This window comes from Anas acuta, chromosome 5 (genome assembly GCF_963932015.1).
Source record: "Anas acuta chromosome 5, bAnaAcu1.1, whole genome shotgun sequence".
In the NCBI taxonomy this organism is placed as follows: Eukaryota; Metazoa; Chordata; class Aves; order Anseriformes; family Anatidae; genus Anas; species Anas acuta.
The window spans coordinates 29,631,072-29,650,626 of NC_088983.1; the positions used below are offsets into that span (position 1 = coordinate 29,631,072).

At 41.8% G+C, this 19,555-nt stretch overlaps 2 protein-coding genes across 2 annotated transcripts in view; one reads left to right on the forward strand and one right to left on the reverse strand.

Annotated features, from left to right (window-relative positions):
• Positions 1-721, reverse strand: part of TMEM86A (transmembrane protein 86A) — a 56,861-nt gene extending 56,140 nt beyond the window's left edge. The window contains exon 1 of the mRNA XM_068683537.1: positions 703-721. The gene's annotated coding sequence lies outside the window, so the exon portion shown is untranslated. The remainder of the gene's footprint in view (positions 1-702) is intronic.
• Positions 415-17,090, forward strand: SPTY2D1 (SPT2 chromatin protein domain containing 1). The gene is made up of 6 exons (XM_068683508.1): positions 415-590; positions 6,612-6,726; positions 8,103-9,728; positions 10,504-10,663; positions 11,346-11,423; positions 13,496-17,090. The coding sequence occupies exons 1-6, from the start codon at positions 531-533 to the stop codon at positions 13,590-13,592; spliced, it is 2,136 nt and encodes a 711-aa protein (XP_068539609.1). The 5' UTR covers positions 415-530; the 3' UTR covers positions 13,593-17,090.
• The last annotated feature ends 2,465 nt before the right edge of the window (positions 17,091-19,555 follow it).

A 19,555-nucleotide genomic window follows, 5' to 3' on the forward strand; every position in this document is an offset into this window, starting at 1 on the left:
GCAATGAACGCGGGGTGTTAGAGTAGTATCGGGGCAAGTGGGAGCACCACTGAAACCAACAGGAGGAGGAGGCAACGTGAAGTTGGAGGCACGGAGAATTTCCAACCTCCGCCCCGTCAGCAGCGCGGGGGGAACTGAAAGGGAAGAGCCCGAGGAGCCCCGGGCGGCTGTGGGCTCGGAGCCACACGTCAGGTCAGAGAGGAATTCGCGTCGAGAGAGCAAAACGACAAGAAGGCAGCTTCTGCGAGAAGCAGAGGAACTTTTATTGTTGTGTTTATTTATTTTTAGAGGAACCGAGGCGATAGGAGGCCGCTCGAAGGAGGGGGCCCCGGGCCCCTCCCCCTCGAGCCACGGTTCGTGAGGCGAAGCGCACGTCAGGGCGGAAGTGACGCGGGGGCCGTGACGCTGGCGCGAGGCGAGGCCACAGAAGGGGGGCAGGCCGCGGCGGCCGGAAGCGAGCGGCGTGGGGCGGGGCGGGCGCTGAGGGGAGCGGAGAGGCGGCGGCGGCGGCCTCGGCTCCGGCCCCGGCCATGGATTTCCACAACATCCTCGTCATGGCCTCGGAGCAGCAGGGCCTCAACGCCGTGCCGGTGAGCGCGCGGACGGGGCCGCCGGGCCCTTCCCTTCCCTCTGGGGGCGCCGAGGCACCGGGCGCGGGGCCGCTGACAGGCGGCGAAGGCCCCGCGGGGGGTGGCAGCCGGGGCCGGTCCCGGGGCCGTGCTGGGGGGGGCGGCCCGCAGCGGCTGCTGGTTTCGCTGTGGGGCGGGTGTGGGGCGGGCCGGCCGGTAACGGGAGGCACCGAGGCCGCGGGGATGGGGCCGCGGATGAGCCGCGTGCCGCCTGGAGGAAGGGCCGGGGGCCTCCTGCTGCGCTGGCATCCCGGGGTGCGTTCCTTCGGCAGGACCGAGCTGCGAGCTGTGTGTGCTTAGGTGCTCGACAAATATTGGCTTATGGCAGGCACCAGCCAGGGAAACACTTGGGCTGTGTGTTCTGTACCCAGGCGTCAGGGTTCTGTGCTTCAGCGATGAAAGCGGTGTAAATGAGGGCAGGTGGAGGCGTTTAGCATAAAAGGTGGGGAAGAGGATTAAAAGCGTAGCCTTTACTTCTGACACTGCTGACACGGGCACCCCAGGATCGAGGTTTGTCTTAGACTCTGTGTCACTACTTAAACTTTGTTAATGTTTGCCGGTGTTGTGACCAGTCACTCGTGTGAACCAACCACATGGTAGGTACACAGAATTCATCAGATCCTGCTGTGTTTTTACATCTTATAAAATATATTTTGTATACATAATATGTATACATTTTTATATACTTCATATACATTTACAAATGTATACATTTGTAACATATCTTTTGTATTTAGTCTGATCGAGTTTGTCTCTGAATCCACATAGAGATGTTATTTGTAGCATAAATAGGAAAATAGCAGCTACATAAACATGGTAAGGTATTTAAATGCCTGGTTTATTACTTTTAAAACTTTGTTTCACAAAGCTGGTTTTGGGTGGTTGTAGTAAAATTTCAACCTCTTCAGTTTTCTCTTGCAGTTCTTAGGTGCTGCACCACTCTTCCCTGTCACAGAGTTATGAATTACGATGATGAATTGATGAAACATCTGCCATGCTCCCTATCCCAGATATTGTGCTAGGGGAGGCAGTCCTACCCGTTGTGCAATGGGTGAGGAGGGTTTTGTTACTGCTTTTAGAAAAGGCAGGATTAGGATTTACTTGATTAACTCATGCAGAGGGAGTGCAATTATATGCATAGCTGAAGCAGGGTTGGTTTCTTGCCTCTCTTGCATGTCAGTGGTGCAGCTTTTAACTATCAGATGACCTTGGTTTCCGAGAAAAGTGGAGCTGTGCTTGGCACTATTATCTGCAGCTGCTGGGCTTCAAAAAAAGGCCTGTGGAGGTTTTCTGATCTGTCGACATCTAAGTCACTCCACTAGAGTAAAACTAATGCATAGAATTCATTCCTATAAGAAGCACGTAAGTAACCATACATATTTTTTGATTGAAATACTTTACAGACAAATTATACAATTCACTGCTATGTAATATTGATGGGTTTCCAGAAATGTTGATTTCTGCATTAATCAGCATATCCCTTGAATTTCCATTTGAGGAGTTTAAAAGAATCAGTGCACTGAATTAAGTATTCCATACTTACTGTAATGAAAAAGAGTAACACAAGTTATGTATAAGTTGACTTTTTCTGTCGTTTATAAGAAATAATATGGTCCTGTATCATAAAAGAGGGACAATATTGCATCATGTCGTTGTAAAAACAGCTCTGCTTGTTCATCTCCCAGTGGAAATAGGTTAGAAAGGAACACTGCTGAAATGAACCTTCCAGGGCCCTATTAATTGCATCAGGTTGGGTTTCTAAATAGAGAAATAACTAAACTAGTGTATTAATGACGTGTCACTAGTAATCTTCAAATCAGTAGCTGAAAAATGTCTCTTTTTCTCATGTAGCATTCGGGGGGGGGGGGCGGGGAAGGGGAGGAGCTTCAGTATTGTGTGTATCTTGTTGTGTTTATATTTGGCTGTTCATCACACCTGCAGTGTGGACTGGCTTTGGTAAGACATGATACCAGTCACGACTGTTGAACTCAGTTGGATGTAAATCCTGCCTGGGCACCCCCTCTCTTCACAGTGAGATCGGTACATGCTGATATGGGGCATAACTGATGTGGTGAAGCACTTTGAGGTCTTTATGGAAGATACTTCTAAAAGTATGAAATGAAATAACAGTTACATAAAAACAGAAAAAGCATATTTAAGAACTCAGTCATCCTTTTATTTTGTCTTGATACTGCAGTCATTAATAATTTATTAGAAACAACCTCACCTAGGTCACTGTTCCTTTTCACAGCGGGTGAATCAGTGGACAGAACTCGAAATCTGAAACAGATTTAACCACAGAGAGGTGCCCTGAAACTGAAACAGCTCATCATCCACGTCAGCACTGGCTGAAGTCTGGCTTTAAGTCAGACTGATGCACAGGAGCATGCATCCGTACAAAATAACCTCTGCTAAAACTGACAGATACATGCAATTATGGAAACTTGGTTTGTGTTTCACTCCTCACAGTAAATTTCCTTAAAAATGCAGCCATTGTAAGTATTTGGGCAGAAAAACCATAGCAAAATCCTGAAGGTTGTTCAGAGGACCAGAACTTGTTACAGAGCTTTCCCATGACGCTGTAATTTACAAACTACTGAACACTTGCCTCCAGGCAGGAGGAGCCCTTTGAGAGCTAGAGAAAGGGTGGCTGGGAAGCACGGGTCGCAGTTGTGGAATCGGGCTCCTGTTCCATCTACAAACGCTTATGTGGTAAAACCCGTCTCAAAAGAGGGTCTGGCAATGCTTCGTGTGCTGTATCAGTGCCCACGAGGACAGCAAGATCTGTAATAAAAAAGCTGGCACAGGGTTGAAGAGGGCTTTTATTTAGCAACTGGACTTGATGGTTAAGTTCCAGTACAAGCACTGACTAAAAGGTGTAAAACTGAGTTTTCCCTATTCTAAACTCTTTTTACATAAACGAATGAAAATGGGGACCACAATACACCACATGAAGGAAAGAGCCAAGTATGCCTTTTTCCTGTGTGAAGCAATATTCAACAGAAGAAATGTGTGTGTTTTTCAGTTAATGGTTCGGCTTAGGTCTTGTGACAGCAGTTGCAAAATCTTCAAGTGACTTTACTTTTTTTTTTTTCCCTACACTTTTTCATACAATCGGTGACCTTGTTGAGTGGATTTGGAGAGATGAGAACAGCTGACAGTTCGAATGCTCTTATCGCTACGGTATTTAAAAGGGTGGTTACAACCTGCAGGGGATGATATAAATTGAAGGGTGCTTGGTAACTGCCATTAACTGTTGTAACTCGGTGTTCGTAGTGGTAGTTGGGGAAGCATTTTACACACGTGTGTGTGCCAGGAGACAACAGCTGCAGAGCGAGCTAAGGTCTGCAGAGCAGAGGCGGTGGCCATCCAAGTGAGGGCTGAGAACTGACTGCTCAGCGGGGAGCAGCAAACATGGGTGTGGGGGGCTTTGCCTGTGCTGCGTGTTCACAAGGGCTGTGGTGAACTTGCCAGTGTAAAGAACGTGTGAGACAGCCTGTGAAAGCTGCCTGTCCTTGGTAGCACAAGTGGGGATTGCCTTCAGCTTGGCTGTGCAGGCGCAGAGCTGCAGGCGCTGTACAACAACGTGGAATGGTGCAGGATCCGTCACTTGTCTCACAGGGCTTGGGTTCAGAGGCAGGCATCGCTGGCTGGCTGCTAGTTCTGATGGGACAGGTGGGGAGTCATGGCAGGGTTCACACAGGTAAAGGGAAATGAGAAACCTCGGGAGAGCTGCTGCAGGAGTACTGTTCAGTGACGGGAAGAGGTTGCGTTTCTCTAGGGGATGCAGTTGAAGAAGGGCACTTCCGCAGCCTTCCCTTTATTCTTTGGCTAAAGCAGTGCCTGTTCTGTCTCAGCAGTCGGCAGTGAGCTGTTACAGGTGCTACCTGGAGAGTTAATCGCTGTTTGCAATTTGAGAAGGGCACTGTTCTGGGATAGCTTGACCTGCTCTCTTCTGGGGCTAACTGTTTGTTTCCCTGTTACTTAACCACCTCGGTGATAACAAAGCCAGGCACTGTGGCTGCCGCTGCCCAGCTGCTGATGTAGTGACGTGCGCTCACTTAGTTGGGCACTTCTACTGAAAGTCGGGTATTTGTAGGAGGTTGTGGAGCACGTGCATGCTTCAGTGCTTTTAAGAAGACCAACCTAAGCATGTTATCGTACACATTTTTAATTGAAAGTGCACGACGTGTGTCAACAGCAGGGGTGATTCATGGTACAGAGCTTTCTGTACTCATTTATGAAATGCTTAGCTGTGGTTTCAGCTGTTAGTCAATATTAAGTAATGCTGCTGCCAGGAAGACTTCAAATCTTGAATTTTGCACAATTTCTCATTTAGTGGCAGTGAGAAAGCAGCGTGTCTGTCTGGCTGCTTCACAAACCTGCTCCTGGGTAGGACTGTTGGTTGTAGTGCAGCAAAACAAAGCCTGAAAACTGCTTCCCCATCACTTTAATTCTTTATAAGGCTTCCTAATGGGATAGATCAATCTACGTTAGTCCCTGCTGTCTAGCAGTTTTCAAAAGTGCTCCTTCTGCCTAAAACTGTTTTAGAAAATCCTTTCTTTTGTCTTTGTATTTAAAAACTGTACAAGTTGAATAATTAAACCAAGTTTTACCAAATGAGATTACCAATTGTGAAACATGCCATGTTTAACTTAGTACAACACTGACTTATGCCAAAGATCAGTATACTACAGAGTACCTTCAGTTGTTCCAAAGGCACTAATTTGCTTCAGTATCCTGATTTTCTCTGATGTGGGGATTGCTTTGCCTCCCTGTCTTTTCCAATTTAGAATATGCATGCTGGATTACTTCAGGCCACAGAATCAAGGGTAAGGTGAGCAGAAATTGAGAGGAAGTCCTGCAGTACAGCTGAGGTCTCCTCAAACATGAGGTCTTTGCGATAACTGTGGTAAACAGCATGGAAGAAATGGGGCTGGAAGGGGGAGTGACTCGGCTTCCCTTGAAAAAGTGGGGCCCTACTCCACCCATCTTCTAATCCTTTAAATGGTTCTAGCTGTCGTCATTGAGTCTAACGATTTTGATCAAAAGTAACCAAAATTGTTCAGAGCTGAAGCTTCTGGAGTGGTACAGGTTTACCAAATCAGTTCCCAGGTTGTGGCAAATGCTCTTGTGCATAGAGGAGATTCAGTAACCGAGTCGGGTTATAGTAGCTCATTCCTCATGCGCTGAGGAAGCATGTCAGGGTACAGTACTGCAATGTAGAAGGATGCTGTAGCTTCAGAGTTTTAGTACCTTTGAAATTATTAAAGGTGCCTTCAGACAGCTGGTATTGGAGCTGCCCTTCTTGGAGCCAGTTTTGGCTGCATTTGAGTCTCTGCACCTTGCTTCATCATATCTGTATGCACAAGGCAATACATGGCGTTACATACTGTGACATCAGGTAATCCTGGTGTTTCTTTGCAGGGTGCTGTTTCAGTGAAACAGATTAGACCTGAGGCTTCCATTGTATGTTACTGAAACCTACAGAAAGCTGTGCTACTTGCTTGCCAGCTTATTGTCCTTTAAATACTTGGATGATGTATCTATCTTTGCTAGATATTTTCATGTCTTTGTTAACTTACATAATTCTGTACAAGGCTTCATAAGGCTTAATTTACCATTTAGGTCTTGTCTGGGTTTATAATTGGTTTGCTACCAAAATCAAAACAAACAAAAAATAAACAGGAAAGAAAACTCAAATATTTCTTTTCTGAATTTATTCTGCTTTCTACCTGCTTCTAGATTTAACTGGCATCTATCGTGTTTATCTTGGTGAGTGTATGTGTCTTGTTGCTTCTCAAATTTGTGGGGAGATCTAAGAAGTCTTTTCCATCCCATTTATCATTCTAAAGCTCAGCCTGGTGATACCCACTATGCCTATTGAAGGGCATGGCTGAGTGGTGCAGCTGCACTAGTGCAAGTGTTGGTTACATTTTTGTACACCTCAACATTTCTGACATGTTTATTTGTTTGTTGCAGAAAAGATACAGTTTGGCTGTTGGTCCTCCCAAAAAGGTTCCAAAAGTCAAGGGTGTCGAGTCTGCAGCGGTACAAGCATTTCTCAGACGGAAAGAAGAAGAAAAAAGAAAAAAAGGTAACTGCTGAAGCAGCCCAAAATATATCCTGTGGAAGACTTTCATTGACTCTTTGAGACTTTGACCCTTTTTACAGGGCTCTTGCAAATAGGGTTTTACATTTTCTTCTGGAATTCATGCATATAACTGCTGATGCTGAAGGATAGCCAGGGGAAAAGTTAGGGCCAAGGATGTTTGCATGCTTTCCGAAGGATTTAAACGTTAATCAGCTACACTGGTATTTACTGGTGGAGACCAAGAAGTAACTAAGGTGGAGAGAGATTTCAGGAAAGCATCCTGAATTTTTGTTAACATTACTTTGAAATATTGTTTTTGTGTCAAAACCTGGTAAGAGTTCTTGCTGTTGTTGCTTTAGTCTGCTCTCTCAGTAAAGCCCGAATTTTTAAATTGGTGTGGCAAAAGCTTTACCTAAGCCATGCGGTGGTTTTTTTCCATTTTTATTATAACCAAGTCTGATGGACAGGGTGGCCCAGGATTGTCTTTCTCTCCTGGGCCAGTTGTAAGCCAGCTCCTTATCCCTGCTGGCAGATCCAGCCAGAAGCAAGACTGAGCATGAAACACAGCTGTACTCACAGTGTACAGTCATGGCCATTGACAAATAAAGTAACATAGGCAGGGCATGGTGCCTTTACAGGTACCCATATAAAATGCAGCATGAGTAGCCCAATCCAGTTTCTAGGAAGTGATGCTCAGAAACCCCTTTTTCCCAGGTCTTTCTGGTATTTTGCCCCTATCCATGCCATTGGTCTCTCTAGTACATAGCCCTCAGACCTCATTTTATTCACTAGCTAGTTCAGCATGCATTTTGTATGTGATCTGCTGACAAGACACTTAAGATAAAGAGCATATGCTTAAACAGATGCAGTGACCTGCAGCTTGCTCATCTGTCTGGCTGCTTCCCTCCCTCTCCTACACCTCAGCCTATTTTCCAGTTCTTATTCCCACACCCCAGTATTCATCCCTCCCTTTCCCCACCTTCACTTAAACATATGATATTAAATTTTGTACACTCAAAATTATTTTACTCAATCTTGGAACTCCTTCCCTTTCACCAGAGATCCCATATGTCCTGTGCCTTTTTACACAGTAAGTCTCCTTAGTTTGTATAGCATTTGACAGTGGCTTCTGTTGAATCACGTCAGCCGGTTTTGTAATAGCAGTAGTTGGGCATAATTATTCACCTTTGTTTGTGCAAGTACCTGATTCAGGTGGATCAGGCTGCCCTGTTGGCAGACCTGGATCACTTTCCGGTCTGTTGTGAATAGCTGTTAGCCAGATATCCTGAATCTGTTGTCTTAAATGGTTTATCAGTTGGAAGAAACCGAAATAAACAGTAGTGCTTTTGCTTAACTTTCTCCTGATTTTCTTTTTACAGCATTGGAAGAAAAAAGAAAGAAAGAACAACTCCTGGCCAAACGTATTGAACTGAAACATGACAGGAAGGCACGAGCTATGGCCTCACGAACAAAGGATAACTTTTATGGCTATAACGGCATTCCTGTTGAAGAGAAGTCTAAAAAGAGGAGGACTTGTGAGAATGTTGCTCAGGCTCCAGAGGCTGAGTATGCAACAGAAGATGAAGCTGAGCAACTTGAATATGCTCAAACAGAATCTGAGCACGAGCAAGAGGAATATGATGAGAAACCATCCAAAGCTGCTCTAAAACCAAAGGCACCTCCCAAAAGTGCACCAGCACCTCTAAACTTTACAGATCTTCTGAGGCTTGCTGAAAAAAAACAATATGAACCAGTAGAAATAAAAGTAGTGAAAAAGATAGAAGAAAGACCCAGAACAGCAGAAGAATTGAGAGAGAGGGAGTATTTGGAACGCAAAAATAAAAGAGTAGAAATGCAGAAAAAGAAAAATGAGAAGGAGATTAAGAATACGGGAATATCCGGTTCTTCAAAAAAAGTGACTTCTCTGAAAGAATGTGGAAATGCAAAACTTAGCAAAAGCTCAGTAGATAAACATTCCTCTCCAAAAGGCAGCCTTTCTTCTATGAGCGGTACTGATAAGAAATCCAAAGCACCAGCGTTGACTGAAAAACACTCCCGGTCGTCATCTTCCAGACCGAGCCAAATGGAAAAAGTAAAAACCTCTCAAAACGGTTCCTTAAAAAGCTCTACTGGTAGCAGTCATAGTAAATTACCTGTCAATGGCGTAGGAAAGTCTGGCTCAAGCTTCCCTGTGCAGTCCTCAAAACCATTGGCCAACGGCGCTCAGAGGTTACCCTCTGCTAAAGAATCCAGCCTGAAAAGGCCTGCCCATGCGAAAATGGGAAATGCCACAGCCCTCCAACACGACGTCAACTCCAGCGCAAAGCGAGCCAGCAGCAGCTTAGGAAAAGGAGGACCTGGGCATCCAGGTGGCGGTTCAAGCATAGGACCAGGGCGATCAGGCAGCAATTCTGGTGTGGGACCGGGCAGGCCGGGGAGTGGTTCAAGCCCAGGACCTCGGCGGCTGGGCAGCAGCTCAGCTGCAGGACCAGGAAGGCCAGGTGGCAGCTCAGGCGTGGGACCTGGAAGGCCGGGTGGCAGCTCAGGCACGGCCCCTGGGCGACCAGGGAGCAGCTCAGGTGCTGGACTGGGACGGCCAGGCGGCAGCATGGGCAGCGGGCCAGGAAGGCCGGGCAGCAGCACAAACACAGGACCTGGGCGGCCGGGCAGCAGCACAGGAACAGGACCAGGAAGGCCGGGAGTCGGCCCCAGCACAGGACCTGGGCGGCCGGGCAGCGGCTTGGGCACTGGACCAGGAAGGCCAGGGGTCGGCCCGAGCACAGGACCTGGGCGCCCAGGCAGCAGCTCGGGAACAGGACCAGGAAGGCCGGGAGTCAGCCCAAACCCAGCACCTGGGCGACCGGGCTTGGGTACAGCTGTAAAGCCTAAGTGTACTGTTGTGTCAGAAACGATTTCTTCTAAAAACCTAGTCACAAGGCCTAGCAATGGACAGATAAATGGAATGAGACCTCTACAAGGGCATAGACCCATGTTTCGTTCACAAGGTATGAAGTTCCGTAGCAAATAAGTTTTTAACTTTATTTGTTCCATATTTTTGATAAGTCGGAGTTGAGGTCACTGGGGGTCTTTGACAGTTGTAGATACAATAAGGAAGACTTGCACAAAATAACATTTGTCTTTTAAAGAGTGTATTTAACAGTGGAATACTTCTTTTTGCTTTGCAATTTGTTTTCACCCCTTCTTATATACCTTGAAAGGAGGACCCGGGCTGTAAGGTCTTGATGAAAGAGAGCTAAGCAACCTGTGATGGATGGTGGGATATGGATGGTTTTAAAGGAAAAGAATTAAAGGATTCACTTCCTGCATTACTCAACTATTCTTAGCCTTTAAAAATTTAGTAAATAAGATATTTTAAATAACAGATGCTTAAAGCAGCACATGGAAACTGAAACACAGCAAACCTGCAACTGTTAGTTGAGTGCTTGGGGAAATTTGCCTTATCAGTGACTAGCAGGAGCAAGCAGTATGTGCTCTAGTAGTTAGTACCAGAAAACCCTGACGAAGAACATAGACTTCTGTCTGGTAGTTTGCTCAGGATGCAGTTGATGATACTGATAAGTAATCTTCTACTGCACAGCATAGAGGATGTACTTCCTTTCTGTGAACTTGAGAATTGCTAATTAGCTTGAGGCAGAAGTTTTCTACTTGGAAGCCCAGAGCTAATAAAATGTATGTGCCCAAAGTACAGCAAGGAGAAGTACTTTTAAGGTAATGGTATGTTAATGTTAATTCATCTTTTTTTATTCCCTTATCATTAAGGTATTGGGAGACCACCTATTGGTTACAAAAGACAAATAGATGATGATGATGATGACGATGAATACGACTCTGAAATGGATGATTTCATTGAAGATGAAGGAGAACCCCAAGAAGAAATATCAAAGCATATTCGGGAGATATTTGGATATGACCGGAAAAGGTACAAGAAATGTAAATTTTAAGCTACTGCAAAGCAAGCAACAGAACAACAAAGATGAAAATAGTTCAGTGAATAAAAACTTTGGAAATAAGTGAAGTGCTGATATCAAAAAATGTTTTGTTTTTTTTTGCATTGCAGAAATTTAATGAGCATTACAGCCCCTTCTGTGCAGAAGGGATTTTGACTTTTTACATTGCTTGCTATGCTGGGGCAATAATATTTGGGGAGCAATAATATTTGATGCAAGCAGGACGTAATCTAGGAACAACATGGCTTCTTCAGCTTGTCACCTACCTAATCCATAGTAACTCCTTCCTATCATAAGGTGTTAAAATGCTTTCTATGGCAGTGGGTATTTGAGAATTCATGAACGTAGCTGCCTGAAAATGAACTGGTAAATGCAACAGTGTTAACAGTTCTCTAAGAGGATCTAAGGTGGCATATTTGTATGTCTAGGAACTGTTAGAAAAAGAAGACTGTGGTTTATTTAAATACTTTCCTCATGTCTGACTAAGGTATAAGAAAGTAAGTATTTTAAAGACTTGTAAGTTAGATTCTTTCAAACTGTTAATGAAACCATATGTGGCAAGGTAATTTTTCTTTTTAAAAGGATGTGACTTCATAATTGAACTGTGCATGATGGTATTTTTCTGTGTGCTAAACACTAGTATTTAATTTCCAGATACAAAGATGAAAGTGACTATGCCTTACGTTACATGGAGAGCAGCTGGAGAGAGCAACAGAAAGAAGAAGCTAGGAGGTATGCTTGGATTTAAAATAGAAATTGGGAGATTTGTTTGTTTATTTTCTGAGTCATGGGGATATTTACTGCTTTTTCGTAATGGAGGCAAATAAGTCTTTACATTTTTGATAGGAAAGCTTAGGTAGAAGATGAAGCTCAGCCAACTAGAGCACCCGTGGAATAGTGGGTAAAAAGTTCTGTATGTTCATTCTATGCATTCAATGCATCACAAATTTTGCTAGTAGAAATTTTACCAACTTAGTCCAAAAAGTCTTCCTGCAAATACTTTGAATTCTGACTGAAATGACAAACCCTTCAATTTGTCCCAGACATGTTTTTTTTGCTAGTTCTTGAGGACTAGAAAAAGATTTGTCTTGATCTATATACATGTGTGGTTTGTGTGCTCATGCATATATAAAGAATGCTCACATCTGTAATCAACAACTTCAAAAATGAAGACTAGGCTTTCTTATTGGTTTTGGCCTATAGACGTGTGCAATTCTTAAATAGCTATTACAAAACTTGGCATTCAAAAACTGATCCTTTTTGGTTTTTTTTTCCATGCCTGGTAGAAGATGTCTGCAGTGCCATTACCAAAGTTTTGTAAATGTTATGGAAGTTTTTTTTATAGGTAATGGAAAATACTGGAAATATACAGTCAAAATTCTTTTAAGTTTTTTATATTTTTCATGGGGTGCCTCAAGTACTGTAAACTGGCATCTTTTTAAAGTTATAGTCAGTGTCCTTATTCGTTCCTACTCTTACAAATAGCTGCAGCTCATGCAAAGCTGTAGTCTCTTAAATGGAGAAATAACTGGAATTTTACAGTGATACTGCTATTTACTGAATTCTGCGTTGAAGACTTTGAGTGAGGTTCTGCAAAGCTTAGTACCTCACTAACTTTTAACTACACGTGCTAACGTAAAAGAAGAAATGAGGAATCTGAGTAAAACAGTAACTATTTCCTGTCCTTGGCTATTTTTCACTGAGTTTGGTTAAAAGTTTAACCTTTGATGTGAGGAGCTTTTTTTCTAATCAAACAAGCCCACTAAAATTACTGAATTCTAAGCTGAAATGGAAAATGATGCTTCAAGCCAGAGATTGATCGCACAGATTCTTGTTGTTTGCTCTCTTAATCTGGATTCTGCAGTTTCCTGCATTCATTGACTTCCCTCTGCTTGTTTAGGCATAAAATCCTTTTTAGAGCCTGTTCTGGAGCAGTTACCCCAGAGCAGCTGAATGATGACAGATGGTCAAGTAGTTGACCCTGATATATTTTGGTGCAAACTGCCTTATGCTGCTTCACGTTGAGCTGTGGATGCTCAAAGGCTCAGAGTAGGCCTGCAAACCAGGCAGGGACTGATCACAAAACAGTAGCTCTGTGGCACCCATTGCTAGTATCACACCAGCAAGATTATCCATTGAGGAGGAGGTCAGTGACCGCAGATACTGTTCTCAGTATCTCTTTCAACATACTGACTTCTAGGAAGTTGAAGGAACTGCACAAGGACATAGCCAGAACATGCTCTGTTCAGCAGCATCTCTTCCCTCTGCCTGCTCCCAAGTCCAGGCAGCTAGCTGGACTGAGGGTAAGGCAGTGTCATTCATGGAGATGTCTCAAGTCAGGAAGTTGCCACGAAATCTCTTACTTGTTTGACGGATCCGCTCTCAGTCTTGCCAGTGAAAAAGGTGTAGGCGGTCCTCAGAAAAGCTGATCTGAGTCAGTCCTGATATGAATTGCATGTAAGAGTTACTTTGGCAAGAATTGATGGATGTTTCAGCAGCTTCTTGTCAAAAAAGAATGACCTTTCTTAGCCAAACTTTTCTTCAAAGAAATGACCGTTATAAAAAAAACTTTATTTTCCTTCAAAGGATTTGGTTCTGCTCTAATGATGAGACTTTTTGGGGTATATTCTTTCTTTTCTTAAACTGTATTCTTACTGTAATTGAAGGAAACTTACAATTGTTGAACTGATCTAAATCTTTGTTGCTCAAATCAGTTGTAATTTAGAATTTCTTTTCTTGGGGGAGAAGACAAATTGCATGTTTCTTGAGTAGCAGTTTGTAAAGGCTTTCAACTTATTTGGCAGCTTGAGACTCGGTGTTCAAGAAGACCTAGAAGAATTGAGACGGGAAGAGGAAGAACTAAAACGCAAGAGACAGTCTAAGAAGCTGAGGACACGTTAACTGACTTATGGTGTTGACTTCTTTCATTTTTCTGCTACCCTCTGCCTCCATACATCTCTTATTCTACTTCAGTTTCCATTTGCTTGTTAGAGGGCAAAAGAATATGTTAAAGGGATGAAAGAACTGAAAAATAAAGGCTTTAGTTTGACTTAAATAAGATATTTATTTTTAATACTGCCAGGGTTGATTTTTTTCTATGAAGAAATTAATGCACTAATGCATATTATTAAGTAGAAGAAAATTAATTTCCATTGATGAAATCAGTTCAAGATGCCAGCAGAAATATTGACTAGCTATGCACTGACTTGGAACTGTGTGGGCCCATATACAAGTAAACCAATTTTGCATTCACTTGAAAGGAAGGTATAGCATTCTTGTTCCCTGATTATTATTATTTTTTTTGAGATGTAGAGAAATTGCTTTATATCCTGCTTTGTCTCCTGAGTTGGGCCTCAAAGTATTGAAATGTTATCTTCTGTACAGAAGCGGCTTGGGTGTAAATTCAGCCATTGCCACAAATGTTCAAAGCAATAAAGTGCTTTATACTTTCTGATGACCCATAAACAATAACTAAACTAGCACCCTCTTATTTCTGAACAGGAAAGTGCACGTCACTTGCAAAAATTGCACAGTTATGGTTGCAACCCAAAGGTTAGGCTGGCTTTTGCTGTGTCTGGAATTTCAATGCCAATCAAATTCAGTATGATAAATACACATCCTGAAAATAGGAATTTCTAGTGTTCGTATGTAACCTGTGCTTTTGTGCTCAAGCACATGCTTGGGAGTTCCCTTTCTTCCCTGTCAATCTTCATGTTTGTCTAACAGCTTCTGTTGCTTTTACAAGTTGTGTGCAGTGCTTGTGGTTTTTTCTTGCATTAAGCATCAGGTGTGTTTAGTGATTTGAAATGTGGAGTAGTTATTTATCTAATCAGGTTTGCTATTTGGAAAGCATACTTCCAAAGTATTTTCAGCTCTCTGAAATCAATAACTTCATATTAACTAGTGAGTCCTTCTGAGTAACTTAATCAAGCCAAAAATCTAAAATGCATGTCAGGAGAGTTCGTTCTGTTACCTAATGCCCATATTTGCACATTATTTCTAGCTATGCACTCAAAGATTAACTGTATTTGTTTACTATCAACACCGGGTTCATTTAAATCAATAGGGGTTGTATTTGAGAGTCTGAAGCTCAAACCTGGTGTTGCAGCTACTTTGATTCCCATGGCTGCCCTTTGAAAGCTCACCAGTATCACCACTCAGCTTTGCCTCGAGCTCCAAGACTTCATTGATAAAGACCTCCAGCTTTAGCTGCTGAGGCTATGTTCTAATACCAGAAGTATTTAGAAAAGTGTGAAAAAGGGTTTGGGGTGTAAGTTGGGGGGGAAAAAAAAAAAAAGGAAAAATCAATGAGTAGAAAAATAATGAAGGAACCTTTCCTACCAGAGCGCTGTTTGTGTTCTTCCTGGAAAGAGTTCAGACAGCAACCCATAAGGAACAATCTTGGAAGCTGCTGAAGTTTACACATCTGACTCTTAATGAGAGAAAAAACAATTTGCCTTTTTTAAGACATTTTCTGTTGATGGTGTAGCATTTCACTGCCTTAGCAAAACACTGACATAAGCTATTGGGATGGATTCTATAAACTAATTCAGTATTAACTGTCAGGGAGCCCAGATGATAACCATCATTGCTCCTCTGTATTTTTTTTTAACTAACAAAAATTGTTACTCAGTGTATACGCTTGAGACCATTCAAGATAGTGTAATCTCAGTGCTTGTCTAAAAGTGTGTTGTATTCACTCTGCTTAATGGGACCATCTGAAATTTCCTGTTGTAGCTCCTAGAATTACCCAAACGTGGCAATGACCTCTGGGACCATCATCAAGTTGTGTTTTTGTTTTTTGTGGTGTCTTAGTTTTGTTTGTTTGTTTTTGTGTTTTTTTATTTTATTCTTTTTAGCTGGAGAAAGGCTCTAGGTCTGTCAACCCAGACAACTCTATCAGTTGCAAGCAATTTCCTGCCTGGTTGGAAAAAGTCTTGTGTGAAGCAAAAGAACCATAGTGATTCAGAATTGGTTCAGTTTGGAATTAAATCTGCATTTCAGATAAATATAGGTTAAATAAATCCTAATTATTTCATCATTTTGTACACAGTTAAATTTCCTAATCTGTAAAGCACTTTGTCATTGGTCTTTTCGATGGTGACTGGAATGTACTCTGCTCTGCCAGCCTCCCTAAGACACTGTATAACTTTTCTTCGCACAATAATAATTGCTTAATTTTGTTTGTTTCATATGAAAAATTATTTAAGGACACGTTTGTAATTTTACAATCAAGAAGTACTTTCTCATAATTGGCATGGGATACTAATGCTTCTCAAATTTTGTACAATGTTTGGGTTTTAATGTTTGCATTTGCTGCATCTTTGTAAATCGTCTAGGAAGGACCTTGTATCCAAAAACATGTTTGCTGATTTCCAGATTAATATTATTAATCTAATGAGTACTTCAGTACTCATCCAAAGTGCATCAGAATTTGAAGTTGAGAAAACCTGAAAGAATGCTTATATTGGTTTATGAGGATCTAATGATTTAATTGTATGTAATGAAATTCTGGTTTGGTTTTTAGATTTTAATTCACTGTTTGACAATGTGCCTTTTATACTAAATTGTGTCAAAAAATAATGAATGTAGGAGTATAAAAAGGTTGGTCAGTTTCTGCTATCTCAGATATTATATCCTTAAACTTGATAGTGTGAAATGGTGACATACTTTGCATAAAACCCTTCCAGGTCTGGCTTTGATTGCACAATTACAGTAGCTACTTCTTTACTGATAACGCTAAATCAAATGAAGGGCACTTTCTATTGATGACTACTTTTTGAAAATGTCTTGTATTTACACTTGAGCTGTGTTTCACTTTACAGCGGTCTTTTTGGAGGCCAGGGTTTTGCATATCACAGGAAGCCTTACTGTGCAACTCTGTGCTGTGCATAAAATAAAAATCTTTCAAGAAGTATATGAGATCTCTATGGAAATCTGGATTTATTTTTGTGTAAAGCCCAAAATATTGTCCAGGAAAACTAATTTTCTATTTTTTTTGCATTTTGTAACATAATCTAGTAGCTGATGCATATTTCTAGATATAGCGTGCATATTTCTGGAGACCAAAACATGTCAGAAAGAAAATAAATATATGCAGAGACTGGTGTTTAAGTTGTGATGAATGTACTTCTATTTATTTTGGTGAGTGGGTGTGATGCAATATTAAAGTGTTAGTGTGTAAATAAGGGTGCTTCTAGTTTTAGCCAATGGTTTTCTTTGGGGATATCAGTTGTGCACAATGTCTTTTTACACAATGTGACAAATCAGGTTTAAAAACGTACATAGCTTAACTGTTTTCTGGTGCTGTCAAGAAAGTGTATACTTTTGCACACACCAAATGCATATAAAAGTTTTGCAGAGTATGTATACAATAAATTACAGGCATTAAACATTTCACTGCTATTTTTCAGTGGTTTCCTTTATGGAAGACTTTTCAGAGTGTTTTCTGCTGTTTTCCTCAGAGATGTCACACAAAACAGCATTAGGCTGAATGTTCTCCAAGAAAAATTCTTCTCTTGTTCTCATGCAGCCAGCAAGAATGTATGAAAAATTGATGGAGTCGCTCACCACTCAGAAAAGAGCTGAAATTCATTGCTGTCTCCTACAGTTTAGTCTTCTAACCTAATTTATATTTGAAGGAAGGAACATGCATTTCAGAATGGTAATATAAACAAGTGTACAAGCTGCCTTTCATCTCTTCCAATGGGAGTACGGTGTTTCATCCTGCAGTTTCATATGCAGCATCCTTCTCGGATTCTTCTATTCCCATGTGAGAAACCTGAACCTCCTCTACTGCTCTCTGCTGTGCAACTGTTTACTGCTTTGACAGTTGGAGGCAAATAACAATGATAGTTCTGATTAGCTAGCACTGTGAACTACTTCCAAATAGATAAATGAATACCCATCATCAAATTGAGCCCATCTGCCCCTCTTTCCTTGAAAAGGGAACACTTGCACACTGTTGTGCTTAATATATATATGTGTATGTGCATATATAAAGTCACTTAGCATTTGATTGGTGCCCAACCAGTGCTCTGCTTTGCAGGCATGAAATCTTAGCCTGTTTGGTCTTACCTTGTATGGAATCCCCCTGAGATTTTTCATGCACCTTCCTAGTTCTAATCAGTCATTATTTTAAAGCAAATATATTCTGGTCAGGCAGATGGAAATTTTACATTGAGTTGTCTTAATCTGGCCAATAAAGCTATACCTCTCTGGAAGCAAGGAAAGTATTTTATTCAGATTAAAAATAATAATAATAAATTAAAAAAAAAAAAACTGAGGGCAGTTTTTAGTTTTAATTTTAAATAACATTTTAATTCCATAAGGCAGAACTGTGATTTAGTCATCCGATAAATGTTCTTTTACCTACTAGTTTAAATGCACATGGAAACACTTATTTTTCCACGAACCTAGGAATCCAAAAAAATTCTGACATACCATGGTTAACGTACTTTGTGGGATTAAACTGAAAACAGAAAAGGTTCCTGAGGTAGTAATACACATCCCTAATTTAGTTCTAATCTCTCTGCTTGCAGTTAATGAGTGCTTTTCCCAAACCAGCTGATGCCTAATTTCCTTTGGGGATTTTCTCTATTCAAATGCAAGTTTTTTGTGAGTCTTTGTTTTTACCTATATCCTTTTCCCCACATCGACAAATTTATTGTTTTTTTTGTTTGTTTGTTTGTTTTTTACCTTGGATGTAACATCTGCCCACCTTCTCTGTGTTACTAAGTTTGAGAAAAGGCTCATCTGATGTCATCCCCTATCATACCATGCGTGAATGCAGCAACTGACAACTTAAAGAGAATTAAGAGCTTTGGTTTTGTTCCTTTTTCCTTAGTAAAGGCATGGGCTTGCTTCTGACTTGAAAAATACTTAATGAGGACAGTGTTGCAGGTTTTATAATACACTCAGAATAAGAGTGTATATGTAATCATGCTGAGCATAAGAGGATGTTTTTCAGTGCCTCGGCTATACTCCTCAACATTTTAACCTCTTTTGTGGACTTATTTATGGAAAGGTAACTAGCTTCCTTGAAGGATGCAACAAAGGATTTATAATGGTTGCTCTGAGTTTGTCAACTCCATGTCACAATAATTCTCCCTGCCAGCTTCTTTTTTGGTCTCAGCATATTCAGTTCTTGTTCTGACAAAGTGGTGTATATGTTAGAGCAGTACACCTATTGGTTGACCTGCTGCCCTGAAACTGATAAAGGACTCTGCTTATAATTGCTTTTTGTACAGGAGAGACATTAACAGGAGGCAAACTGCTCTATCCAGGTCTTTATTTTTATGGAGTGTGCAGGAATTTTGTTCCTGAGACCTCTATGGGGGTGTAAAATATGACTGTCACTGATGTATAGACAGCCTGGTCATGCAAGGTGAATCTTCAGAGTTCAGGCAGAGCGACGAGTTCAGGCAGAGCGACACACTCACTAACAGCCCTCTTCCCCCAGCCACAGTGTGCAAACCAGCAAACCCCTTATTCATATCACTTCTGCTTCTGTGCTGTGTGTACAAAGGGAAGGCAGCAAAGGCAGCATGCAGGAAAAATGAACCGTTTTGTGGAAGATTGATTGATGCCTCGTGCAGTTGGCAAAGAAGTCTGAAGTTGTGTGAAACTGCTGGTTAAAATGCAGTCTTGGCTGGATTGTGCTTTTAAACTGATAGATAATGGAACAGTGATAAAATGAGCTAGTCATAGTATGGATTGTGCTTAGATCACATGGTTGTCCAGAACAAAGGTGAACAGTGAGATAAATGATGATTTTACCTGTGATATGTCCAGAGCTAAAGCCAGTTTGATGGGTTTTGTCAGGAAGCTGTTCCCCTGCCACTTGCAGTGTACTTAGTCTTCAT